This window comes from Anneissia japonica, unplaced genomic scaffold (assembly GCF_011630105.1).
Source record: "Anneissia japonica isolate Jap-2015-1 unplaced genomic scaffold, ASM1163010v1 scaffold1889_len2455224_cov183, whole genome shotgun sequence".
Lineage (NCBI taxonomy): Eukaryota > Metazoa > Echinodermata > Crinoidea > Comatulida > Comatulidae > Anneissia > Anneissia japonica.
Genome location: NW_022752980.1, coordinates 1428752 through 1455986, shown reverse-complemented (window position 1 = coordinate 1455986; position 27235 = coordinate 1428752). Strand labels below are relative to the sequence as shown.

The 27235-nt window shown below is 33.9% G+C and overlaps 1 protein-coding gene across 1 annotated transcript in view; it reads right to left on the bottom strand.

Annotated features, from left to right (window-relative positions):
* LOC117122516 (unconventional myosin-Ie-like) overlaps window positions 1-24826 on the bottom strand; it is a 44137-nt gene extending 19311 nt beyond the window's left edge. Inside the window, exons 1-9 of the mRNA XM_033268103.1 lie at window positions 24270-24826; window positions 17841-17990; window positions 11348-11470; window positions 10977-11066; window positions 9682-9719; window positions 6770-6947; window positions 6328-6490; window positions 5713-5816; window positions 3841-3858 (exon numbers count right to left, since the gene is read on the bottom strand). Of these exons, the coding sequence (XP_033123994.1) occupies window positions 3841-3858; window positions 5713-5816; window positions 6328-6490; window positions 6770-6947; window positions 9682-9719; window positions 10977-11066; window positions 11348-11470; window positions 17841-17990; window positions 24270-24272 (867 nt within the window). The 5' untranslated portion in view covers window positions 24273-24826. The remainder of the gene's footprint in view (window positions 1-3840; window positions 3859-5712; window positions 5817-6327; window positions 6491-6769; window positions 6948-9681; window positions 9720-10976; window positions 11067-11347; window positions 11471-17840; window positions 17991-24269) is intronic.
* Window positions 24827-27235: the final 2409 nt, after the last annotated feature.

The window sequence follows — 27235 nt, the reverse complement described above, 5'->3', positions numbered from 1 at the left end:
AGACTGCAGTCTTTATAACACAAAGACATAAACAAAATACAACATAACACAAAAACAACACAATATCTCACAAGATCCTACAAACATCTCCATTAAGACAATAACAATTACCATGCTCGCGCGAATAAGTGCCCTGTTTGAATAAGCACCCCTCTTAACGTGAAAATTGCCTTAAGCGCCCTGTTTGAATAAGCACTCCTCATAATTTGGATAAGCACCTGTCGGTGTTTATTCATTTTTTAAAACAATATCTTGTGATTTATTTTTTTTAGAGAACTATAATCTAACTAATCCTGAGACTGTGGTTGGTATGATTTGAGCTGCGGAGTAGATTTACATTTTCTTCTTATGTCAAATTTCAAAGTGAGGATATTTTCTCGTGGACAGGGCCGGCCCAGGTCCCGCTTCGAGAGACATGAGACGGCTCAAAGGTCGGACTAAATTTATGTCGGCTCAGGGCCGGCTTAACATTTACTGATTGTTCACACTTAAAAAATGCCAACCCTGGGCTGGCCTTGAGGCGAACCTGGGCCAACGCAACTCTTAAGTGTGACTGGGCTCATATATAGGCCTACATTACCATGAAAAATTACTTTTTTGTTCTCAAATTGTATCATTAAATCTCATTTTGTAACGATAACCCTAACAATAGAGTACAACAGTCGTGTCGTCACAACACCAGGTGGCGCCCTTTGTTGTCAACCAGGCATTGGTTACCGTTCATTACGCCTGAACGACTTCATAATCTTAATGCTTTAGAATAGGCTTTCTGTAATAGGCATTTTAAAACCAATAATTTAACATCAAAATGTACAAAAAACACAAAAGCTCGCATTATATTAGTTATCGAACACACATTTAATCATCAATTAAAATTTACAAAGAAAAACTGAGATACAACATCTTAATAATTACATTAGAAATTAGGATCAATGGTTTGTCAGTGGAGAAAATGGCATCTGGTTGAACGCATTGTGTTGCCGATAGCAACGGAGTAGTATCATGTGGTATCGTGATGTAACACTGTAATACTCTATAGTCAACATTATTTCATTATTACCCATTGCTAAGCGCGGCATTAATTATAAAGCCGTCCGTCGCACAACGAATCCCACTACGCTCCCTGTGTGCGATAAGACAATGCAACGCCGTCTGCTAATGGTCGGTAGCAGTCTGAACGGATCGTCGTTAAAAACAATCCATTGCGTGCGCGTCGTCGCATTGTGTCCATCATAGAATCACGTCGGCCAACAACCGTAGTGCGCATTGAGTGAATAACACATCTATTTCACATTAAGAGAGGCTATATTTTCAATTAGCAGAAACAGCATGCTTAAAGTGGGAAGAAAAAAAGTGACGACTATCAGTATCTGTGGGCATGTAAGGAAGTATGAATATCCCCATGCTATATAATAAATTTTGCATAATATAACACTTGGTTTGGAAAATTTCTTTCATAAAAATACTGTTCTGGCCAAATGTTTGATAAATGTGTATCAACGATTAGTGTGTTGTTTAAAGTCATACTCCGGAGGAAAAAAATGTTTTAATATGTTGTAAAACTGATTTTTCTAAGACAGAAAAAGTTGCTTGACGAAAAACTGGGAAACGGTGAATGAGATACAGATTTTTGAATATTTAAAAACTGGGGGAAAGGTGTAAAAAATGGTGGTTAAGCCTACATATGCAGCAGTACTCAAGGTAAATTAAATTCATAATTCACTTTATTGCAATCGCATAACAGATTGGAAAATCAAAATATTCAAATAGAAATGGAGTAAAAAACACAGAAAAGTAATTTTAAATATCAAATATTCATTACATTAATCAATAAGTACCTCCCGAAAAATGGCTTTCGCACAAGATAAACAATAACTTAATCTCATGGCTAAGGGAAATTTCAGTTTCACTTTCAACACCCAAAATGAAAAACAATTAGGCCTAGGATAACCTCATAACACTATCTCTCAAAACTTGATAATAATTGCTTATCATTTATGTACCAGTTATTTGTAAAATAGATTCGTGGAAATGAACAGATGCTGAACATTAGGAACCAACGATTATTTGTATTGAATATTTAGAGTCTAAAGTCCTTGTGGTATGATTTCAAGCATCCAATTAGCTATTTTAAACTTTTATATGTCTGATGGTATCACAATCAGAAAAGCACTACTTTAATATCCTTGTGGGCATGACAGCTAGAATCTTTACCCTCTACTGTGGATTATTCATAGCAAGTTAAATCTTAGAGGAAATAGCATGGCATAGAGTATGGGGAAGCCCCTCAAAAATACATATAAGTGAGCCAGTAAATACAATAAATAATGAAACATCATAGGAGGAATCTATTATTTGAAGAAAAAAACATAAACCTTCAACAGAACTCAAACACAAGAATGTTCACATACAAAAATATTAACAGCATATGATTAGAAAGCTTTATCAACATGTACATCATAATTCCCCAGTCATAAAGATTGCCATATCCACAGTTGCACATCTCCCTTGGGTCTATTTCAGTATGGATTATTATTAAATGCCTTATTTAGTCCATAATCTGCCTCAGCTTAACACTCTGCAGTACTATTATACAATCAAATGCTCAAAACACATAAAGCACACATAAAAAAATAACATACCAAACTACACTAAAAATCTGTAAAAAACCAAGACATAGAAATCTACAAAAGCATGCGAAATTTAGAAATATTACAATAAACAAGTACTTTTTTTAACAATAACACAATTATTCCCTCAAACAGATATGTTCTGTTGTTATAGTCAATTCATGTTTGTACTACAGAAAGTATCAACAAATGTCATTGAATTTATGCAAATTATTACTGGTGAATGCTTGATTACACTAGCAAAAATGTGTAGTGAAGAGGGTGCATTGGAGCCTATGAAGGCATTGTATCATTTAAATTGGTGACTTTTAAATCAGTTGTAGCATTATCTAAGGATTTATTTATCAATTTATTACACATTACCTACTGGTAATAATTAAATATTGTTGACTTTTAAATCAATAATAACACTGATTGATCCAACTAATAACTCGTTTATGAATCAATTAAACATGACAGATTATAACTTGACAGGGGTTGATTGAGTATACGTATATCACTGTGCTTCGTATGTTGAACGCAAGTGATGGGACAAATGGATCACCATAGGCTCTACTAAAGTTTAACCAAGGCACCATGATGGTGCATCGATAAGGACAGAACGTGATGGATACCTCTGGTCATGGGCTCAAATTATCATTTTCTATAGTTAAGAAGAGTGACACCTTGTGAAATTAGGATCAAGTGAGCCCTACAGACAGCTTTAACCAAGCTCATACAAATATTTTGCTCCCCTACATTTTAATGGATTAATTTAGTATTAAACTAAAAATGTACAATATGAAGACAGATCATTGGTTCATAATAAAAGACAAGTCAGTACTTTATGACAATTTTAAGCTGGGAATAAACTTCTGACCTTGAGGTCGTAAGGCTGACTGTCTTCAAACCACTATGCTATAACTTTGTCATATTTTTTGTTTGACACTTATTAGCAGGGAATTCACTACACCCATTTAGATATTGAATTTAAACTAAGGTAACAAACATCAACAGGTAGGTTTAAGGGAAAGACATTGACAGGCATCATGGTACATGATAGTTACACACAGATAAGAAAACTGTAACAAGTAAAAAAAAAAAAAACTACAGTATTCATTAAAAAATATCAAATATCAAGTACTTTTTAAAAATTAATGTGAACACTCATAAATAAAAACATGAAAACAAACAATAAAATTCAAAATAAAAAAACCCACAAATATCTTACCATAGTCCTTTTATATGCCTGAGAATTTATTAAAGCAAATTGAGAAGTATACAAAAAAAATAGCGTTATCCAACAGATATAGTTTTTCAATCTATACAAATCAATGGTGATGATAGTGTGATTGTGATTTAACACAATCACTTCAAGTTCAAGTCATTGTGTTTGTAATCCCAGTAGTAGGGAGCTTTCGATTTGCTGGACGATGCGACGCTAGAACAGAATCACTCATGCATGACTGTCCTACCCTAGGGCGGGTGCAGGATTTGGTGGTAGGTGGTGCGTGAGAGTACACACTACCTCAGCCCCACCATGGTTGTGGCTGAGTGCAAAAAATTGTGAGAATAATGGAGCTCACAGGCGCGGATCCAGAGCATACCGTGACTATCACACAGATGGGGTCCCAGAGTGGGCGACACTATGAGAAGAGAATGTAATGTTTGCTTGTTCCGTCGCTGGAAGACAAATTTTAGACGTAAAGTCTTGGGGTCCTCCTTCGAAAAGTTTTGTTTTCTAGATGCTTAGTCTATCAATGAATGAATACATTCTAAATTTATAGTTTTTCGCCACTTTAATACGGATAATTAATAATTATGAAGATGATGATGGTGATGATGATGGTGATTATGACTACGATGATGATTATGATGATTATGATGATGATGATGATAATAATGATGATGATAATGATGATGATGATGATGATAAGGAGGAGAGAAGGCACCGTAGCTAGGTGATGATAGACTCCTGTGCAAGATAAATTAACAGGCCCTTTGATATGAAGTGTCAACTGAGGCCCGTAGCCGAGTTTGTCGTCACATTTTCACTGCACACAATCGGAAAACAGTAATTGTTTACAATTTATATGATCAGTACATTCTCGACTATGATGAAAATATATATTAAAAATTTACATTGCATGCATGCATAAGTGGAAAATTTAACCTAAAATGTTGATATATGTTTCATTTTGTTTGTTGAATGGTCTGTAATATGACCACAACATAAGGAAGAACACTTTGTAACATTCAAAGTTAAGACTCATATAAATTTATATTTCCTTAGGCCTAAATCACAAGGAAGTCCACTCATCGAATATTTAGCATAGATGTGTACAAATTTTAGGAAATTACATTTTACTATGTACTGGGAATTTTGTTTTATGTTGTTTGTTGAATAGACATAATAATATTACCACAATATGACCACAAAGGAAGTCCATTCTTTAAATTTTTAATAGCATAGTACAAAAAAATCTGTTTATCAATTATCATTATAAACATATTAGATCCAATTTCCAAAAAATTGTGTTTTCAGTGCATGCACTGACGTGGACAGTTTAACCTAATAATCTTAGTTATTAATAATATGGTTCTAAAATTCATATTATGGCCCAAATTTTAAGTTATAACTTATTCTTAAAGGAACAATAATAATGCAATTCTTTCAAAAATTGTACTCCGACCATAACCAAACTTTAAATCATGGATCCACGCCTGCCTGTAGGCAGTGGCGTATCTAGGGAAGGGCATGAGGGGGCGCACGCCCCTCAAAATTACTCGCGCCCTCCCAGTCACCCCCCAAAAATCACAGTCAAGTAGTTAAAAATCGCCTAAAATCCCCATATTTTGTGAATTAAATTGCGTCCTAGAATCCATGCGCGACAAGGATAACTTAACGTTCTTGCAAGCGCAGATGACTATAAGTGAGTCATTATGTTCTACGTCCTACTGTCGTCGTGCCATTGAAAACTCCCTAGTAAAAAGAGCAGCACTCTACCATGTTTCATAAAAAATTTTTTGCCACCTACAATAGTACAAAATCTAATTTCCTTCAATAAATTCCCATTAAAAAGTCTTAAAAGCTGTTTCTTACCATTGTATCTCGGAACTCTTTGGCATCGTCCATGTCATCTACGGTGTAAGCGCCACTTTGGTTTAAGTAATAGTAGTACTCTGGATTAGTTAGTCCTAATTGTTCTAATTAGATAAAAAAAAAAACAATTGGGAAAAATCTCAACAAAACCTAGCAATTGTTTAAAATATTAAAACCAACTGACTAACTTTAGATTCATACCGTAGTATACCTCAATAATATACTAGCATGAATAATTATACCGTTGTGAGATTATACCTCTGTTTCATCACACACGAATGGTCATTTATGTGTGTGATCATGGTACACATTCAAACGTAGGTTTAAATTTGCAATTTTTTCAAATATACATGATGAGATGAATTGATTACACATAACAACGGCTCTAAGAATTTCTGTTTGAGGAAAACTACATAGTAAATTGTCTTACCTGTAGGTACGATCACTCCTTTGAACTTATTGCATAACTTGGATAATTTTACCAAAGAGAATAATAGGCATGCTGTTCTCCCACTACATTTTTTGGGGTGGGCATGGTTATATTGGTAAAAACGAGTGAATTGCAAACAGGGATTAATAGAACAGTTACTGGAATTATCCTTAATGAATACTCACCCTTTTGGTCTCCTGGAACACCATTTATGAGCTGATAAAATATATGAAAACTTCTCTCTCCTGGGTTTTGACTGACAACTCGTGATTTTTCCAAAAGGAAATTTGAAATTTTCCCGCCATCGGGTTCGCCACCTGGGCTGAACTGAATTTCTACATATTTCCCCTGAAAAATTAGTTCACTCCATTACAATTCAAAATATTTAAAATAAATATTATCATTATTATTTGCATCATTGAAGGTAAGTAACAAACCAGAACATCATACCAGTATCTTTATACGAATTCAATTTGGATATCATTAACATAATAAAATAATTTCAAAATATGAACTCAAAAAGCAAACACTACAAAATTGACAATTTGACAGTGACAAAGATACTGTTAATTGATGTGATGATTAACTAAAAGAAAATATCCAATTCTAAGTCTAAATGATACTTACAAATCTACTTGAATTGTTGTTGCGGACAGTCTTAGCATTCCCAAAAGCCTCTAGTAAAGGATTAGATTGGATAATGATATCTTTGACGTGTTGAACTTTTGCCCCGCCCCCTGAAACCTTTGCAATGTAGCTCATAATGTACTTGGCCGCAACAGTCTTTCCTGCACCACTCTCTCCACTGAAAAAAAAAAAGAATTATAGCATAATCAAAAGCTAATGACAAATATAAAAGAACATTCAGAACATATTAATAATGAACTTTTAATAGTCAATACTCCTTGCCAACGAAAGGGAAGACTCGCATAGAATATAGTTATATAATCACTGAGAGCATTTACGATGGTGATGATGATGATGATGTTTGAATTTTAAAAAGGAGTCTAGGCAGAGAACTAGTGAGATTCCGAAACGTAAATATGATAATTTATGAGGATTAAATTATGCAAATTAAGTTCAATAGCCCCAGTATTAAACAAATTCTACATACATTTCATTTCTAAATGTCAGGGTTAAATACTACAGTATATGCAACATGTTTACTAGAGCAAACTCTAAGTAGGATATATTGTCTAATATTTCTCGGTTAATATTTTTCCTTTCCAACTTCCTTTATTGTTATATTTCCTTCTGCTGCTTGCTTGTTTCAATGACTACCATTGTTAGTCTAATTATTTATCCTATTGAAAATCAAATTTCAAAAAAAGTTAAAATTTACTAACATACTTGAAAATACATTCATTCAAATTGGTGTTAATATTATATAATATTTACCAACCTGATGCGATTTATAGCCGGGACAGTTTTTAGGTTGTCGTGTGTATATCAAAACAATTTTTATATTCTATGACGCAACTGTCCCTGATGCAGATCTACGCGGCAGTGTTTAAGTCATACAGACGTGATGCGACAAGAAACTGTGTTAGGCTTCGTCACACAACGCTGTCTGAGTTGCCCTTACCTGGCTAGAACCAGTACACAACTAAAACCTTTTTACACAATTATATTAAGTTTCATATAAGCACCAGTGGCGGCGCCAGCGGGGGGCTTAATCCCCCACCGGACCGGTAAAGCCCCCCACCCCCCGGACAGAGCTCGTCGGGCAGTTAGACCATAAAACATATAAAAATAGGCTCACACCAAGCCAACACATGTCTGTCACAGACTGAGAGTGCCATTTTCGGCCATCCAGAGGTTAATATTCTTCAAAAAAATCTCATTTGGGAGGGGAAACCCCCTCTCAACCTCTTCCTCCAGCTCGAGCCTACGAGCTCAAGTCCCCCCTGTCGGACAACTTAGCTCCCCCAGAAAATATATCCTAGAGCCGCCACTGATAAGCACATTTGTCAAATCTGATAGATCTAGGTTTACTTAGGGCAAAAAATGTCTATATATTTCTTACACAATCATTGAAAATGCTACTTAAATTGTACCATACTTTGCATGAATTAGATTGTGGTTTGGAGTTATCATATGGCTACATATTAAATCATTCCCCTATATGTAACTTGATAAGTTCATCTTGGTATCGTTCAGATTAAATGACATGAAAACTTCACATGAATCCCATCAAGAATGTTGATGCAATTTAAAGCTACATTGGATTTAAATTTTCAGGTTTCATGAAGAAATAAGAAATACTTCCCACCGTTCAGTAGTAGTAGTTAGTATACAAAAAAATAAGCTTTAATATTGTAGTATTATGTATTTAAGTACTCTGTGTATCTACATTTTGTTTGTGTTATATTTTGATGTTATTGTAACAGACTAGTCATTATACATTAAGACATTCTACATTGTCAACCTATATTTTGAAATCCTTTAGCAGAATACAAAAATAACATGAATTAACCTGTTGCACTATACACTGAGGATATGGGGTTGTGGCATTTAAAGCACTATCATTGAATATAATAACAGTATAATAAGTGATGTTGAGAAGCTGGGAAACAGGTCATGTCTCATAAACATACAAGGATGCATACAAGTTTACATGTTTCTGTCATTTTGAGGGATTTTAGCAACAATATCCACAGGGTGAGGCTTAGTGATAAGGTCAATTGACATGTCGACAAGGACGCGAAGCCCCGCCCTCAAAGTCACGAAAATCTTAGACAATGGCGGCTAGATTTACCGAGTTGGCAAAGATTTTCTTTGCTATCAACCTTCTTTAAGAAAGATAATTCAGGGTAGGCGGTATGCAAATGAATCATATATTCATAGTGTTAATCTATTTCATGGAAAATGGCAGGGAAATTGTTGTAAAAGCCTCTGTATTTCGCTCCCAAAGGAAGAGGGAAAAGCTGCATTCAGTCAACTTTGTTGTCGGCAAAGGCCAAGTCACTGATGCGCACTGCTCGTGTAAATCTGGGTATCTATAACCAAGCATAGACATCTAGGCCTAGGCTCACGTATGTTTCGCGTACCAGCCATCTAAGGAAATTAATTTTTGATCACGTGACTAAATGACGCTCGCTGATTAGTTGGTTTATCTGTCAATCAAATCTCGTTGAGATGTTAATTCTACTGTACTTTCATTAGCCTATATAACTACTATAGTACATTCTAATATTTCTATTATCCTATTAATAAAATAAAGGAAATATGCATCATGTTAAATTTAGAGTAAACTAAAAGTGGATAAACCTTAAGTATTGATTGGTTAATTTGAATTATGTGAGCATGTAGATATCATCAAATGCAGTGTAAGTGGTCAATTAAACTATTTCTATTTCAAAAGGTTATCTTAATAAAGTGCATTTGATTTATAAAGATTTATTTATAGTCCATGTATTACGAGTAAATTAAAGGCAAACAACATGTATTAAGTAAGTATGCTGGATACTTACAGAAAACAAATATAATTTAAGTATAATTAAACCTGAAATACAGTAATCAGCATAACATGTGTTTGCCTTGACATGTCATTTGTGTTATTAGATGTTACAGAATTCTAAATTAAAATAAGAAAAGTATTGAATTAGATTAAATTGATGATTACTTTATTTTTTTTTTTTAATAATAATGATTTATATTTTTAACTCCCTGAAAATAGAACAACATGACATTACTCAAATTCATTCAATATACAACTATAAAATAAAATCATGAAAAAGATATATTATGTTGTTGCCTTTTGCTTCACTTTCTTTGGTTTTGTTTACTGTCATTTATTATTGATTATGACATGAGGAGACTTATTGGAGTCACAAAATTAAATCCTATGCATACTATGTATACACATATCTTTATCTTTCAGATTCTATATAATAAATCTTAGTCTAAAGATCATACCTAAATTTAAAGATAAATTACTCCAACTCTACCAAGATAACAAAAACAAATGAGCTATAAAATATAAATGGTCTGATACATTTAATCTTCACTATAATGAACGATTCACATAAAACTAGGCAGTCAAACACAAATCATTGGTTCTCTATACATGTTTGCACAAGCGAAAGTAAATGGCTTTACAGAGTTTGTAAACTGCTGAAAATTTCTTCCAATTGGTATACAGTATATAATAGATCCTTGAGGTCTATCATGGGTCATCCTGGCTTCAACTGTTTCAAGCTTTTGTTTTGTTTTGTTTATTTTTTTTTTGTGAAAACAAAACAAAGCTCTACTTCACCAGATTAAGTCTGATCAAACCCTTGTCTGACAGACATAACTATTGAAATTATAGCCCACTTGACAATAGAATGTTTAAGTGCTGTCGGTGAGTGGAGTGTTGTTATGTGTAATGACCATTTTTGTTATGTTCACTTAACAGTTAGGAAGGGTGTGATGTCGTGTACAGTGATATTAAAGGAAATATGGTTGGTATAAGTTTTGTTGTGTACGTAACGTTTTGAAATATTTTGTACTGTAATTATGAAGATATTTATGTAGACGTTTATGATATAAGTAGATAGTTTGGTGAGTGAATGGAATTTGTTGCATAGAAGCATTTCATTGTGAAGAAATATATTTTTCCAAAGGCGCATTACAATTACGTATATCATTTGTCTTTGTTTGTTAGTTAAACATGCAGCTTTGTTTGAGAAAGGCTAAATAACTTCTTGGCTGATGTCAGATCTTGATGTATGTATATGTTTATATCATTATTACCATCATCATCATAATAATCAACATCAAACATCTTTATCAGTCAACATCATCATCATCACTAGTACCAAAATCACACCATCACCACTATAGTACTTACAGCTCCCTGGTAGATTTCAATTTCTTTATCTGTGAAATATGGCATCTGCTTGAATGGATTCACTGATATAAGTACCGGACCAATGTATGTCTAGTTAAATGGTTAAGGAACGCAAACGTTGAAAAATTCTTTTACTACTGTAATATTAACAATAATACCCAATTATTGTTTTGAGGGTACTAATGAAAATATTGACCTAAAGGCAAGCCATTATTTCCTCAAAAAAATTCTCAAATGCCACAACGCCCAAAAAAATGCTCACTAATTACTTTAAAAGCATACTTGAAGAACTTTCTTTACTCTGCTAGTCCATTCTTATTAAAATTGAATATAGGCCTACAGTATATGTTAATAAGGAAATATAAGGATACGTAAATCCAGTCATCCATGAACCTCTTTCGAAGGTTTTCCACAATGGCCGACTCCTGAATCTTGGTCAGGAGAACCATGTCTTCCACTCCAGTCTGCTTCTTATGACTCTGCCAGTGGTACGCCTAAAATACAAACAGATGTATACCGTGACATTAAGTTTTAAAGTTTCTCCCTGATTGATTAGCTCAAGTGTTTTGCAATAAGAAATTACTGGTTGGAAAGTTAAAATACACAAAACCTGTAAGACCCCATTGGCCTCTGCTAAAAATTGTCAGACCCCATGGTTGAATAACTTGGCAGTGATATAAATATTATACTGTTGATGGTCACAACATTATATGCGATGAACACAAACAGCAGTGCGGTTGCGTACGTAGCCCCTGATACCTTGAGACACCACCACTGAGTCTTGGAATTGCATTGGGCCAACTCTGTGCATAAAGTGTCATCTTTTACATAATACCAACACCAGAAACATGATTTTATTGTTGACCTAAAGGCCTTTCCTCAAATTCTGTATTTTCTTTATAATATAACATTTTTGAATTGGGATTGGGGGAGGGACAAACATGCATGTCTGCCATTCTGGAATCAGTTTCAGTAAAACTGTAGTACTCATGCAAAAAGTTTGTGAAATTAATGTTGTGTATTGCTTTGAACCTAGTGCTCAACAGAAGCTTTAATAGATAGCAATTCCCAAGAGCCTAGCAATTAGAAAGAGGAAATACCAATGAACACATGGTGTTGGAAGTGTTCCGATTTTAGCAGAACACTCAGGTCTTAACAGTAGATTTTATATTTACTTAACAGAAATTATATATATTTACATTACTGTATTAACATTGTAATTGTTATTACCATCAATCAATTTGCTGTAACTTCATCTCCACAGAGAATACTAGTCTTGAGCACCTTTCAGATAGACGTTGCCGCAATATTGCAGTAAGCATGCTGGCATAATAATCGGTCTATACCCTTTCACACAGCACGTTGTTACTGCAATATTGTGGAAATCTTACGCTTTTCTGTCTGAAAGGTTCCTATAGAATGGCATAATATTGGCGGTTTCAATACCACCGCTCAATTGTTTTCAACTTTAACTTTGGTTGTTTATGCATAAATGCACACGTTGGTCTATAGTTTTAGTTATATGCACATAATAGTAATACGACGTCAAAGTCTCTATGAACTCATTCCTACAAGTTTTTACTTCCGAACCTGGGCAGTCCCAGTGGGTCGTCTGGAGACAAACCACTGCCCAGAAATGAAATTAATATTTAATTACTCATTGTAATTGTAGTTTAAAATTAAGGTTGCCAATTGTGTATTTTTAGTTTTGTGCTTCCAAATTATTAGGTCACTTCACAACCTTTTATTTATTTATTTATTTATTCAAGACTCAACAGTGTATCAAAACACCAATAACAGAGTCGCCATAAAAATATACAACATCATTCATAAAAATATATAAGATTTTTTAAAAACATAAAAAGCATTTTTAAAAAATCGTAATAATATATTAAAAACCGGTCAAAACAACCAATAACAGAGTCGCCATAAAAATATACAATATCATTCATAAAAATATATAAGATTTTAAAAAAAACATAAATAGCATTAAAAAAAAAAATTGTAATAATATATTAAAAACCGGTATTTAGTATAAGATTAAAAATAGAAATATTACAATTTTGTAAAAATACCCACTGGGTGAAAAGGTTTCATGGTTGGAATAAAATAAAGAATATTATTATTGTAAAAATATTTCAACAGGTGCTAAACGTCATCGGACAGGTGATGATATGATCGCCAGACTGTAAGTTTTCTTCCTAGTCGGTTGAAAAGGAGAGCTCAGGTTTGAGTATGCACAGATTTTATCACTTGATTCAACAAGAAAGGAACCTTTAACCACTGTTCTTTTACAGATATTGTAGTGTATTTTAGACAGGAGATAGGCCTACATAATACTTTTTATCTGGCTTCAATGCATACTTATATTTTATTCAACAATGCCAAAACAATTGACCGTAAACTTGTATTACTGTTTTGGCTTTTGTTCAATAAACATATTTAACAGTAAATGTTACAATTTAACATTTTTGCCAATGTCAATTGTTCTTTTACACCAACATACAAGAAGCTAAAGTTTATCTTGACATAGATAGATTATTGATTGTGTTGAAATTAAACATTTTTGCCAATGTCACTCAATTTATTCTTTTAAACCAACAAACAAGAAGCTAAGGTTTTTCTTGCTATGTACAGATCAGGACTAAATATCTTGAAGATTATAATGATAGTGATACTTTTGAGTTATTGTAAGTAGCATTATTACCACAAAAAAAAAATTTCCTTGTACAACTACTGTTTAATTTGAGATGAATACTGCTAATCTGTAAGTCAGTATAATAATAGGCCGACTATTTATATTGTTCGCTCAAGTAAGGATGTAACAATGAATGCATTCTTTTGAAATATGTAAAAGTTTACAAACCAAACTGTCAAAAATAGCAATACATTTTTAGTAATTTAGTTATTAAATCAATTTTTATTTGTCCCCAAACTTAGGATATGATAGCTATGGGTGACTCTAAAATAATCTTTTTGGAAAAGTAGATTTAAACGTCTGAAATGCAAAAGAACATAGAATGCAGACTTTTCTGTGTAGTACGAACCCTTTATATATTTGCATCTGAATAAGAATGTCTATATTATGTTAGCATTTGAATCTACTAGGCACCAGTTGTTTAATGATGCAAAATACGTCTTTTTTAATACCACTGATATGTTCCTTTACAATAACGGGCCAATGAAGTTAGAATTTATACAGATTCACATGACCAGGAAATTAAAATATATTACCTACAGTCAAAGCCTAAAGATTGTGCCCTGTAAATTACATACAATACCTACAGTATAGGACCCTGACTACAATGTGTAAGTTATAAGACAACAAGAACTACAATATCTGAAATTATTAAATTACATACATATACAATAGTATATTATTTAAAAATTAAGAAAATGATAGTAATAGATTTAAATGGAACTTTATATACTCTTGTGGTATTATCATATTTCTATATTAATATTACTATTATAATTCAGTAACCTTATTTTTCTTTCATTTTTTCAACATTTAGAATTATCTTCAAAATGTTGCCCTATGAATCAAAGTTGTTGTTCTACACTAATCTAATTAATTAAATTAATTATTTGTCAGTTCAAATATAACCACTAGGCAGGAAAAAACATGTTTCTAGTATCTGAACTTTGTTTTAATTAAAAAGAAAAGGTTTTCATAACTAAAGAAAAACTTCCTGTGTATATAAAATACCCTAGAGAATAAATAGCTTAGTGTATTTTTTTGAATACAAATTAACCTTAAGTAGGTTAAATATTAAAATGATGCGATTTAAGATGTTCTAATTTTTAGCCTTTATTTTACTTTTAATTCTATTTCTTAAAATTTTAACATTTCAAAAATGTTGAATTCATTATTTTTACTCATACATTTCCATAAATTTTTGCAGCAAAAAACTTTTATTAAAAGTATGATTTGATTTTATTTATTATTATTAAAATGATGTGATTAAGATTTTTTAATTTATAAACTCAATTGTTTTACTTTGGATTTTATGAAATTCAACATTTAAAAATGTTTGAATACATTATTCTTACTCATACAGTACATTTCAATAAATGTTTGTATAAAAGTGAAATACTTTATATAAAAAAGTGATTTTCATTTTCTAATTTGAAGACTTTCACAATATTTAAGACTTAATAGCTGATGTAAAATAATATTCTTTATACTTTTGGAATAAAGTGATATACTGTAGACAAAATAATACATAATAAAACCAATTAACATTGATCTAGTCCACATTTAAATAATAATTTGATAAATATTATTGTACAGTAGGCCTACATAAGATTTCTAAAATATCTCAATAAAACCACAAAGTTGGTTTTAAAAACCACAAACAACTGTTGTCTTTTTAACAGACCTTTTACAACACACAGTTGGAAATATTACACAAAATTCTTTCACTAATCAATTTAATATTTGATACCAAATTAAGAACTTAGGCCTACTGTTAAGATTTCATCAAATTAAGCATGTATTAGTTGTGTGATTCATTTTGGGCTGTAAATATCATTTTCCATACTGTATGTACAGTACTGCGTCAAGCTAGAGCTAAAATAATATAAGAATTTATAGAATCTAAACAACCCAGGTATAATTGCCTACTGTAGTAAATAAAATCTTGGGCCTTCACTTGACCTTTGGTTTAGCACTGTAAATAACAATTTAGGAACTGCAATATTGCACACCTATCAACTTAATGATGCAAATACCCAGTTCCCGTTGCTTAAAATCCAGTTTAGGAGTTTCTGCATAATTTTGTACCTCAAAACAGAGCTTACTGTATGTGTATTGTATGTATGTCTATTCTATATTCAAAGTTTGTATGCCTGATCAGACAGTTCAAAGTAGATTTTGTGTCATTTTTCTGCATACTACTTAATGGTAGCAGGTGGAGACACTCCAAACATTTAAAATTGCATTCAAATAAAATTTAAGATAAATAAATGTGCCATTGGACCTTTTTTATGACAGTTCTTCTTGCAGTTGCTATTCCCTACCGCCAACCTCCCAAGTGTTGGCCAAATTTAACATGCGCTGCCACAACTGTTGTTTTCTTCATGCAGTGTGGAATACAGAGCATTTACTGTTTGTAATTAAAAAACAAGCAAAACAAGAAACCATTCTGATGATAGCTTGATTAAGATCTGGGTTAGATTGCCTAGGAAAGGCATGTGAATCCATTTTACGTAGATGCTTAAACAAAGTAAAGAAACACTTAGTTAAAGAAGTCAAATTCACAACTTTATGGCAGTACAAAAATGTCTCTCATTTTATATCTACTAAAGATCAAAGCCCTAAGAAATATAGGAGCTTTGTTGTTTATTATTTTAAATGTCCAAGTTGTAATAGTGATTATATTGGTAAGACAGATAGATGCTTAAACTAGACTTAAAGAACATGCTTCACAATCTGATAGTGTTATAAATGAGCATACAAAATTGTGAGGCATTCCAATATGTTTAGGTTTACAAGGTATACTTGAAAATGATAATGTAGCCTGTAATGTAAGTAATAAATTAGGTTTAATATTTTCCAATACCAACATTATTGACAGTTCGCAAAATTGGTCTATACTATTGTTTAAAGAAGCTTTAACAATGCTTAACAATGGGCTGAAAGCTTCAAAGGAGCTTTCTTTTTTTTTTGTAGGTAGCTTTGATCAGTAGGATAAGAATGCTTTGATCTTTAGTTTATTCATAGCTATGTCACCTACTAGAGGTAATGTTTTGATTGGTTAAAAACTTTTGGTACTTGCATATAAGCATACAAATATGGATAATTTTTCATTTCTGATGATGACATAATTAATGTCAAAACCATTCAAAAAAAATAATCTAAGATATGCACATCTGTGAATTATATCATTTCAAATAACTTTTGATCAACTGCAAGGAATAATGGATATACTAATTATTAGTAACAAGGTTACAGTATTTATCCAATAGGCCGATTATTTGAGGCGCTTGATAGGTATATATGTACAGCACCAAACTCACAACCAACCAATTGTATTGTTAATGAAGTTTTGACAGTAAACTCATTGATGGCAATATCAGAGCCATTTTGTACTATGCCTATTCATATGGCTGAACCAATGATAAGGTATGAGTTCTACATGGCTAGCCTTGTGTGCAGTGGTCATGTGAAAAATTCCTTTCAATTGTTTTTGGACTAACATCTTGCAAATGACATCATCAAGTCAACGCCTGCCAAATATCTTTAAAGATGGCTTTTTGCAGGCCCATATTCAGGGGTGTATGGGTACACACCTCCCCCTTCCCCCAAATACGGAACAATACTGAATATAAAATTTGCTATTTTCTGTAAAGAATAAGAGGAAGAACATCTTAAATCTTTACATTTTAATCAGCAATCTATAGATTAAGATAGTATTTGGGCAATTATTAAAGTTGCCATAGTAATGAAAAAATCAAAGCTGCTGCAATCAATCATACCCAGCAAAACATTCTAGTATACCCCTGTTGATCCATTTTTGCACCTCCCAATGGCAAATCCTTGATACAGCTCTGCTATTTGTTCCAGTACTATTTTCCTTTCCTCTATTCATTCTTTTGAGATTAAACCTTGAGTACTGACAGTACTATAGCTCTTATCTACACTTAGCATTTTTTTTCAGCAAATTCCTCTTTTCGTATTAAAAGCACTTAAACAATCAAAGAGCTCCACTCCAAGCCAAAGAAAAAACCTAATTATCGTTATTCATCATGCACTAACATTTCAAAACATTCCACATTTTTAACCTCAAGCTTATGCAAATCAAGCAGTTTTCTAGCCAAATGCAAATTACATGCTCCGTTTGACAATTGAGGCAGTCCTACCGCATTTCGTGTGAAGTAGAAAATGTTTGAAACTACACGTTGCTGTTGCTGTTTCTGCTCTGTCGGTTTTGGTCGCTCCACTGCGATAGTTCGCTGTGCTGGAATCGGTGGTTTTCGCTCTATGCGAGGTAGGATCGGACCTGGTTGGGTCTTGATCACAAAGATATGTAAACATTTAACATTGATGAAAATATAAATTAACAGAAATAATTAGAAATAAATTTCTTTTCTATTTCTATTCTGAAAAAGTTTTTTTTCTAAATATGACAATGGTGATTCAACGAGCAAAACTGATCATTTGGAACTCTTGACACTCTATAGTGCCTTTATTTCTAGAAAAATTGAGATCTGGACATTGATTGACGTACTTGGAGAAAACAAAATAATTTTTGAGCCTCCAACCATGAAAATTGTCTTACAAAATCTTAAAATTTGTTCTTTTTTTTTAAATGACTCTGGGGAAATGCATGATGCCTCCGACCACTGGTTATGGGTTGCACTTTTTCCAGTCCTGCTGGGAGGAATTGGAAGTTGAGCTAGCTGCAGCCCCACTTCATTTGAATATTTACAAAGACAGAACACAATTATCACTATGTGCACACCATGACAATAGAAACAGCTTTATGACAGTGTGTTTTTAAAGAAACTACAGTATTCCACTTCCTTATTACAAAAAATATCTTCCATCAGGGAAATCTATGGTGGAAAATGCCTCAAAAAATTCTTTAATAGCTATTGTTTATGTGCATTCGACTAGGGGAGTGGGAAGTGTGGACGCATCCATCCACCCCCATGGCAGCAAAATATTTACACTCTAAAAATTCTAAAAATGACCATTAAGTTTTCATTGGAATAGGAATTTACTGGTTCCGCATTCTATGATTTAGTTCTGCACTCTCATTTGCACCACCCCTTCCTGGACAAAAAACAGCCTATAGTACAACCCTGATGTAGGAGTGTAATTTGAGCCACTGCATTCCTGTCATTAATGTTTTTTTTTTCTTTCTTTAACAATTACGATTATCCTAAAATTAGAAAGGCTTGTACTTTACTGGAAGATGGATAGATACAGATCATAATGAAACAGAAAGTCTTGGTGGAGGAAATAGGCATCGCAAGACCTGCCAAAGGGGTAATCAGCAGGTAGTGATGGAATATTGTGGTTTGTATTAATTTGTAAACAAAACAAGACTATGCACCAAATAACATTGAATAACCCTACAGATTTAAGTCTCTCAAAATTTGATTTGCTCCTGGATGATGGATGTATTCGATGTAAAATGAAACGCCTTTGGGTGTTGAGGGAGCCGTTTATTCCAAATGAGGTCCTAGAAGAGACGTTTATTTGAGGGGGAATCTATTTGAATAAGTACAGTAAGTTATTAGCTTTTAATTTAAAATTTAAATTTAAAAAGTTTGTCCTCGCCGGTTAACAAACACATGAAAAATTATGCAAATTTCAAATTCTTACATATACCCTTTTCTTCTGTTTATATGCAAGTTTATGTACTTTATATATTTTTGGTTAAATTAATTGTTTTGTTTATGTGATCCACTAGTAAAACATGTGCTGTGTCACTGAAAGAGTTTTCACTTTAAAGACAGAATCAATTTCACCGATACTGCACATTAAAATGATCTTTTCAATGAGCAATTCAATGTTTTAATTGAAATTTACATAATTGATAAACAGTTCTTCTCAGATCCATTCTGACAAACTCATGACTTTGGTGAACTCTGACTGCCAAATAATTCTAATTTCCTTTTATCTATAATATTTTTTTTTCATATTTTGGTAAAGTTCACAGAATGTTAACTGCAACAGACCCATATCAATTCTTTTAGGTCCATGCATGCTCCAAAGGTAGTGCTGCACTGTGGAAAAAATGATTTTTCCAATTTTTTAATAAAAGAGTTGATCATACTGTAATCTGTGTTCACAGGGTAAATTTTTAGCACTATACAGTAATTAAGATGAAGGAACAAGGGGAAAATATGAATGGGAGCAACAAACCCCATAAGCAAAATTTAGTCTAGGGAAGGCTCCTCGCATAACTCGCACCTTTGTCACTTAGACCCAGAACTCTCCTTTGAATTGATGGGGTATTCCTCATTGAGGCTCTGATATGATTCAGGATCATTTACACTTTTATTTGACATTTGTGAGCGAACTGTCCTGTATTACCAATGCCTTCGATTTAGCTGGCTTCATAAGATGTACAGTAATAAATAGTACCAATGTACTTCATAGGAAAAAATAGTAGACCTGAGGATGCTAAGCTAAAACAGAAGGGGCAGAGAAAAGAGAAAAGAATGGTACAGCAGGCCCCACTGTAACATATTCAAGGTTCCCACAGGAGATCTATAAAAACATTGAAATTTTACTTTAGTTATTAAAAAAAGGTTATTAGCTTTTGAGGAAATTCAGATGAAAGTTTTCCCAGGAACCTCAAAATAATGCAAGTCATAATAGTATCTGACCAGATCTAATATAGCGTAGGGGTATATAGACTGGTTTCAGCCTGAGAGTCCAGGATGCGAAAAATGAAAATGCGAAATGAGAACTACTATATCCTGAATGCAGAACTATCCCTATTCCAATCCTTTTTAGTATTTCAATAATACTAGTAATAATAATAATAGTAATATACTAATAATGGTACAGTACTAGTGAAGCTACTGTAATTTGCTTCCATGAGGGTGCATCCCAGCTCACACCCATGAATTAGTGCCTTACTGTATGTTACAGACTTACATACTACTATATTAGTATTAATAATAATTATTTAAAAGGAACTGTGGTTGAGCACTTTTTCCAGCTCTGGATGTCTTGAAAAAAAGAAAGTCATTCACACCATACCATACATAACAGGAAGTCTTGATATTATTTCTTAAAACGGCGAATCAACATTAAATTGAGGAAATTCTGAATGGCAAGATGCCTGCAACTATAACTGATCAACCATAATGTTCTTCAACAAGTTACAAACAGCTAACCACTCTTAAATATTTCTATACGGGGATGTGCTGCATTTATACGGGATATATTTTTAATGACTTGGTAGCACAAGTGTGGGAAATATGAGGGAGTTGCAGCACTTATGGGGTATTTTGCGAGGAATTGGTAGTACAGTAGTGTGGAAATAATCGGGGTGAAATTGGTCGAATTCCCCCAAAATTTCACACACAATTTTTTTTTGAGGGGATTTTTTTTTAGCTCCTTTAGACTGAGTGCTAAGCCTACCTTTGATAAATAGGCCACTCAGTCATGCCAGAGAGGGCACAGTATTTGTACTGGTTCCCGATGGTGAACAGTTTTCCATCCGATCTTTGCTGTGCCATGTAAATGTCAGTTTAAGTCCATAATTTTCAGTAAAATAGGTACAGTAGCCCAAGTGTCTCATTCTTAAAGTGGCTGCTGCATCTCCCCTCCCCCCAGTCCCGGTTGGTTGGTATGCAAGTGAGCTCCCCAGGGTACAGCTTCAATTGTTTTGTTCAGAGTTTGGTAAGCAACCGAAAAATTTCATCGCGATATAGTTAACCCCAGGTTTCATTGAGCTTTTTCGCATAAAACGTAAAATATCGGAGGCACTATATCAAATTAGTGACTAGGAAATCAGGGATAGGAAAATGACATGCAAATGAAAGTGATGATGTCACAACTGACTTATATTATTATAAATAAGAATATCAGTATTACTATAGAAAAACAAGTGGAATATTTGTATCATTCCTGGTAAGTTAAACAATTTTAGGCACAGGTGTAAATGATGATACAGTAGCTTTAATAGGAGAGTATTGAATGTGCCAATATAAAAAGTATCTAACCTTACTATTATTAATTATTATTATTTCTTAGCTATTATTTATTATAACAGAGTACTAATACAGTACTATTATTTTATATTATTGCAAAGCAATTACTACATATGATATGATAATTTATCATATAGTAATTGCTACTATAATTACTATTGTATTGTAACATAGGCCTACTGCTTAAAGTCTAATCTACGCATAATTAGATAGGAGTTAGCAATTAGATCATTTCCAGGAAAATAATAGGAAGTGATAACCATATAATATGGATGGTGGTAGGGTGTGTCATAGATTTCTGATGTCAAAATTGTCATATAGTATTTTGTTCATTTCAAAACTTCAGCCATATTGATTGTCGGGAGGGGTGCTCAATAGATGAGTCATCAACCACTGAAACCACCTGGTATATAGTATTTCTACTATAATAATTCAAACTATAGTGATAACCATATAATATGGATGGTGGTAGGGTGTGTCATAGATGTACAATAGCCGATGACAAGGATGCATTACTAGTACTTGATTTGGTGTCAATTACGTGATGTATGATAAATTGTGGTAAATAGTGAGCAATTTTCTTAAACAGAATTACTTAAACTTAAACAGAATTACTATTTGTAAAATGACAACTCATTATAATAGTTTACAAGTTCATAAGTGATCATTATTATTTATTTATTTAGCTTCAGGCACCAGGGTCAGGGATATGCCAAACGGTGAACTAAATCAATCTCCAAAGTGGCAATCCCATTACAACAAAATAGGGGCTGTACATGGATCAGTACACTGGGATATTCCCATACTCATCTCGAAAGATACTGGATTCTTTAAAGTGCACATGAGCCAATTGTATACACTGGGCCTACAGTTTATAGTCCTTATCCAAGAAGACTTGTTCCACCTCCAGAACCATAGGCGAGCATGCCGTTCGAACCAGCGCTGATATTAATGCTGTCGGTTGCAGTGCCCTTGCCTTAACCGCTCAGCCATTCAACTCGCCTTTTATAAAATTGATTGAGAAACTGTGCATAACAATTACCATAAATAAATATATTCAGTGATTATCTTAAGGGTCTCCTAGACTATACTGTACTCAGATATTAGTGATAAACAATAATTATGGAAGTGAAACTAGAGTACTAATAAACATTTGAACATTTGCTGCTATTCATTTGCATACTATCACTACCTCCCAGCATCATGATCAAAGTACTAAAGTGAAAGGAAGTTTACAGAGTATATTCAATAACATAATTTAAGTTTTATTTTACTCATTCAAACCTGGGCAGATGCAGGGGGAATGTAGACGGTGTGATTGCACCCCCTAAGAAAAATAATTTTTGTATTTTATTGTTGATATAGTATAGAACAATATAAAGTAAATGACAGCAGCACTTTTGAGACTAACAATATAGAATTTATTCTCTAGCTTTCGTCCACACAGTGGACTTCATCAGGAGACTGTCTCATTTTTTTTTAATTGACCCATTTTACAAAACAATATGAAAAATCTGAATTCATATTCTTAAAAGTTGACCCATTTCATGCAAAATATAAGAAATCTTGACTCATTTAAAAAAAGTGGACCCTTGTTTTGTGGACCTGCCAATGCCAAAAAAGGTCCGGAGGACAGATTCTGGCAGCCAAAGTCGGTCTGCCGGAATACTTTTGGCCGCTAAAATCAGTCCACCGGGTCGATTTTAGCTGCTAAAATTGGTCCCCATTGGATAAAATTGATCCGTCGGCCTGGCCGCTTGTAACGCATCTGCTGCCCGTAGGGTATGATTGTTTCTCCCGTGGAGTGGAAGGAAGTAATTTATGCTTCTCCTACACTTGAAAAATCTTTTGCAGTTATAGAATGATTCGTATTAAGCTTTTGTGGACCCCGTTGTGGACGTGTTTTAACAAACACACATGATAATGCATTTCCTAGGCCTTAGCGACACAAGGCATGCGTGCATTTGAAACGCAAGTCTGATTTATTAGTTTTAAATATTCCATATTATTGTGACAGGTATTATGTCATACAATAGTTCTATTACATGAAAATAAGGGGTCAATCATTTCTTTGAAATGATTGCTCATGTATTTCGTCGCGACGTTATAAGCAAGCACACAACCAAAACAAAACAAGGTAAAAAATAAACTAAAGCGGACCAACACGATTTACGATCATATCATTTAACTTCTTTTTCTAACTTTTACACCAAAGAGTTTACTGGGTGCGAAGAGCGAAAATAACATACTAATTTTTGTGGCTGTATACTCAATTGCACACACAACAATGAAAAATTATTATATAGAAGAGATAAGATATTTGTCTATCATTTGATTAAAAACCAATATGAACAACGCTAAAAAAAATAAAGGTTATAACTACTAAATAGATGCCAGACCGATTTTGGCTTAAGTAGACTACATTTGGCAGGTAATTTTAAAGCTAAAATCGGTCCGGCAGACTGATTTTGGTCCCGGACCAAATTTTTCCCGACAGACCCACTAGAAAATTTGTGTGGGCCTGTCCCAAATGTCACAATAGCTGGCTCGGCATTGCTATTCATGAATCGAATATTTAAAACAAAAACCAACAAAAGGAGAAAAAAGACTTACCATCTTAATATCTACTATTATAAAGTGCTCAATATAATATATTGGCCTTAGATAGGCCGAGTTCCTCAGTCAAAGTTTCCAATTCGGTGTGTAAAAAGTGGACAGCATCAACAAATTGTTTTTGTTTATTGTTCTTTTGAAAGGTGTCAAACGTCGACGTCACGTCACTTAACGAACAAAATGATGGGCTTCTGATTTCCTGAAATATTGTTCATTAATCGACATCACAGCACACCGCCACTTGATTGTAAACCTTGTGCAAACAGGTGTACAACAGATACCTCTTTTCAGATTATTCCTCCTTTTCTGCAAGACCTTAAATAAGTTCCTCCACCTACCTTCAGTTAGCAAGGCGCACTAGCTGAGATCAACAAGTGAAAATCACCGCATTTGTAAATTACTAGACATCATAATAGCCCGCACAGTAGCCTTCTAAAACGATTATTACCTTAGTTTTTAGCGTTTTATTTACACCTTATGCCTACTAAGTATTGATCACGTATCCACCAGTTGTTTTTCAGACTAAATAAAACATTACAACTTCGTGCTTACTGCTTACTCTTCACTGTTGTTAAATTTTGAGATGACGCGGAAGTAACCGCTTTGGATGATAGAGGGCGCTATGTACAAAAATGGTACCATCACAATCACAAAGAAATTAATAAACGTATCAGTTCAATGTGGCCAATAATAAACGTTTTGAACATGCGATTAAAATCCAAAATCTTCAGTAATCCGAATGTTTGCTCACGCTGGCATCATTTGAGTTAAATGATAGCCACACTAACAATAAATAATAATGATAATAATACACATTTAAAGCGCCTATTAAAGCAAAAACAAAAACAAAAAATGGTTTGTTACCTTAACAGCGCAGGAAGATGTTGCATGTTATAAAGATGAACTATAAAGAGGAAGGATTTAAGATTGGATTTGAATAATTGTGAATCAGAGATGATACGTAATTGTTGGGGCCAGAGAGTTCCAGATTTTAGGATCAGAAAAGGAACGTTCACCAGTACATACAATGTGCTTGACTCTTGCAGTAATAAGTTGGAGGAATTAAGAAGAACGAGTTGAACGGAAGGAACTTGTTTGTCAATAAGGGAACAAAGATGGGGCATGACCATGGATAGATTTTTGGGTGAAAAGACTAAGTTTAAAAATGATGCGCTTACTACCGCAGTGAAAAATGTTTAATATTGGCGTAATATGGATGAATACCCTAATAAGGAGAAAACGCTAATAATTGTAAGTCTGCACCCTCACAGTCCTATATCGTTCACTCCGTCTCAAACTTCCCCAACAAGCTTCTTATTTGGCAATTCCTCCCTAAACTTTGTTAAGTCTATTATGAGTTTAGATTCAAAACTTACAACGACCGATGGATTCATTTGACGTCATCAGCGTTGGTTAACATGTAACAAACGGGCCAATGGGGTGGGGATGCAGGGGCGGATCCAGAGATGTCCAAAAGGGGGGGGGAATGATACTCTTATACACATCTAGATGTGTATAAGAGACAGGCCCTAGGGGGTCCGGGTCCCGCGAAGTTTTTGTGATCTAGACGCCCGAAAATAACATTTGAGGCGTTCTGGGCTATCATTTTTTTTCTTTTTCTTTCTTTTTTTCTTTCTTTTTTCTTTTTTTACCTCCCAAAAAGGGGGGCCGGGGCCGGGCCGGCCCCCCCCTAAATCCGCCCCTGGGATGGAGGACACGTAGGGCCTACATATTTTAAGTGGGTTGGCCCTCCTTTTCTGCCGCCGGCAATATAATTTAATAAATCAACATGATGCCTAACAATGAACTGTTAAAATGACCCACATTTTAAGGAAAAGAGTTCTGCCACAGTACATGATAGCAGTGGCGGATCCGGGGGGGGGGGTTCAATGGTTTCGAACGAACCCCCCTCCGTGAAGAAACGAACAAAAAATACTAATGGGTCCTGGCTTACAAAATGCGTGCTTAGGCATAGGTTGGCAGATCGGACAAACTAGGCTTAAAATAAAATTAAAAACACTGTTTTTGGTTGGCATCGTAATACTGTAATTTATGTACGAAAGTGCGTTCTTCAGGCCTATCGGTTCATCGATCCATGGAAGAAAGATTACATATCCAACTAAGCCTACTCAATATTGTTGAAACATAATAGTATATTGCCTAAATCTTAGATTTTTTTTTCTCAATGTAGGCCTAAGAATGAGATAAAATTACCAGACCTTTATGAAGAGGGGGAACCTTGAAATTTGAAGAAATTAAAGGTCATTAAAAGACATCTCTGAAGCCATGAAAGTTCATTTCCGGCCAACTAGGAATCAAAATTTTCCCCGGGGGAGGACCCCCAACCCCCCTTTTTAATTGGGATTTTTTAGAAACATTTTGAATCCCCCTCTTTCAGATCCTGGATCCGCCCCTACCGGGTATCTTACCTTTGTTGGCAGTTCATTTTGAATATAGGCCTATTTGTGATGTGGTGATGATACATTTTACTATAATTTTTATAAGAGTATCATTGCCATGTCTAGAGGTAAACAAATAGGAGTTGGTCTACACAAGGAAAAAACAACAACAAATAAAAATTCTATGACATGAGATTTACATTTAAAAAATAATAAAATAAAATAAAAATAACACACAATGTTCAATTTATCTGCATTGATAGGCCTATTGTCTATGTTGGCAGGCCCAGGGGTTTGGTTAAGCACATCACTTGATGACAGTTTTTAACCTTTTGACATCCCTCGGCACCCCTGTACAACCCTTTTTGTTGTTTTCTTGTCGAAATATGTAAATAAATAAACAATTAATATTGCGATCATAGGGAAAAAATCATGGTAGGCTTACTCTCATGAAGCATATATGTATTTTTATAGGGGTGGGGAATCCCATGCACCCCTTAGATACGCCAATGGGCAGTAGCGAAGTCAGGTTTAGTGTGGTGCTTATTTGGAAGCGGCGCTTAATCG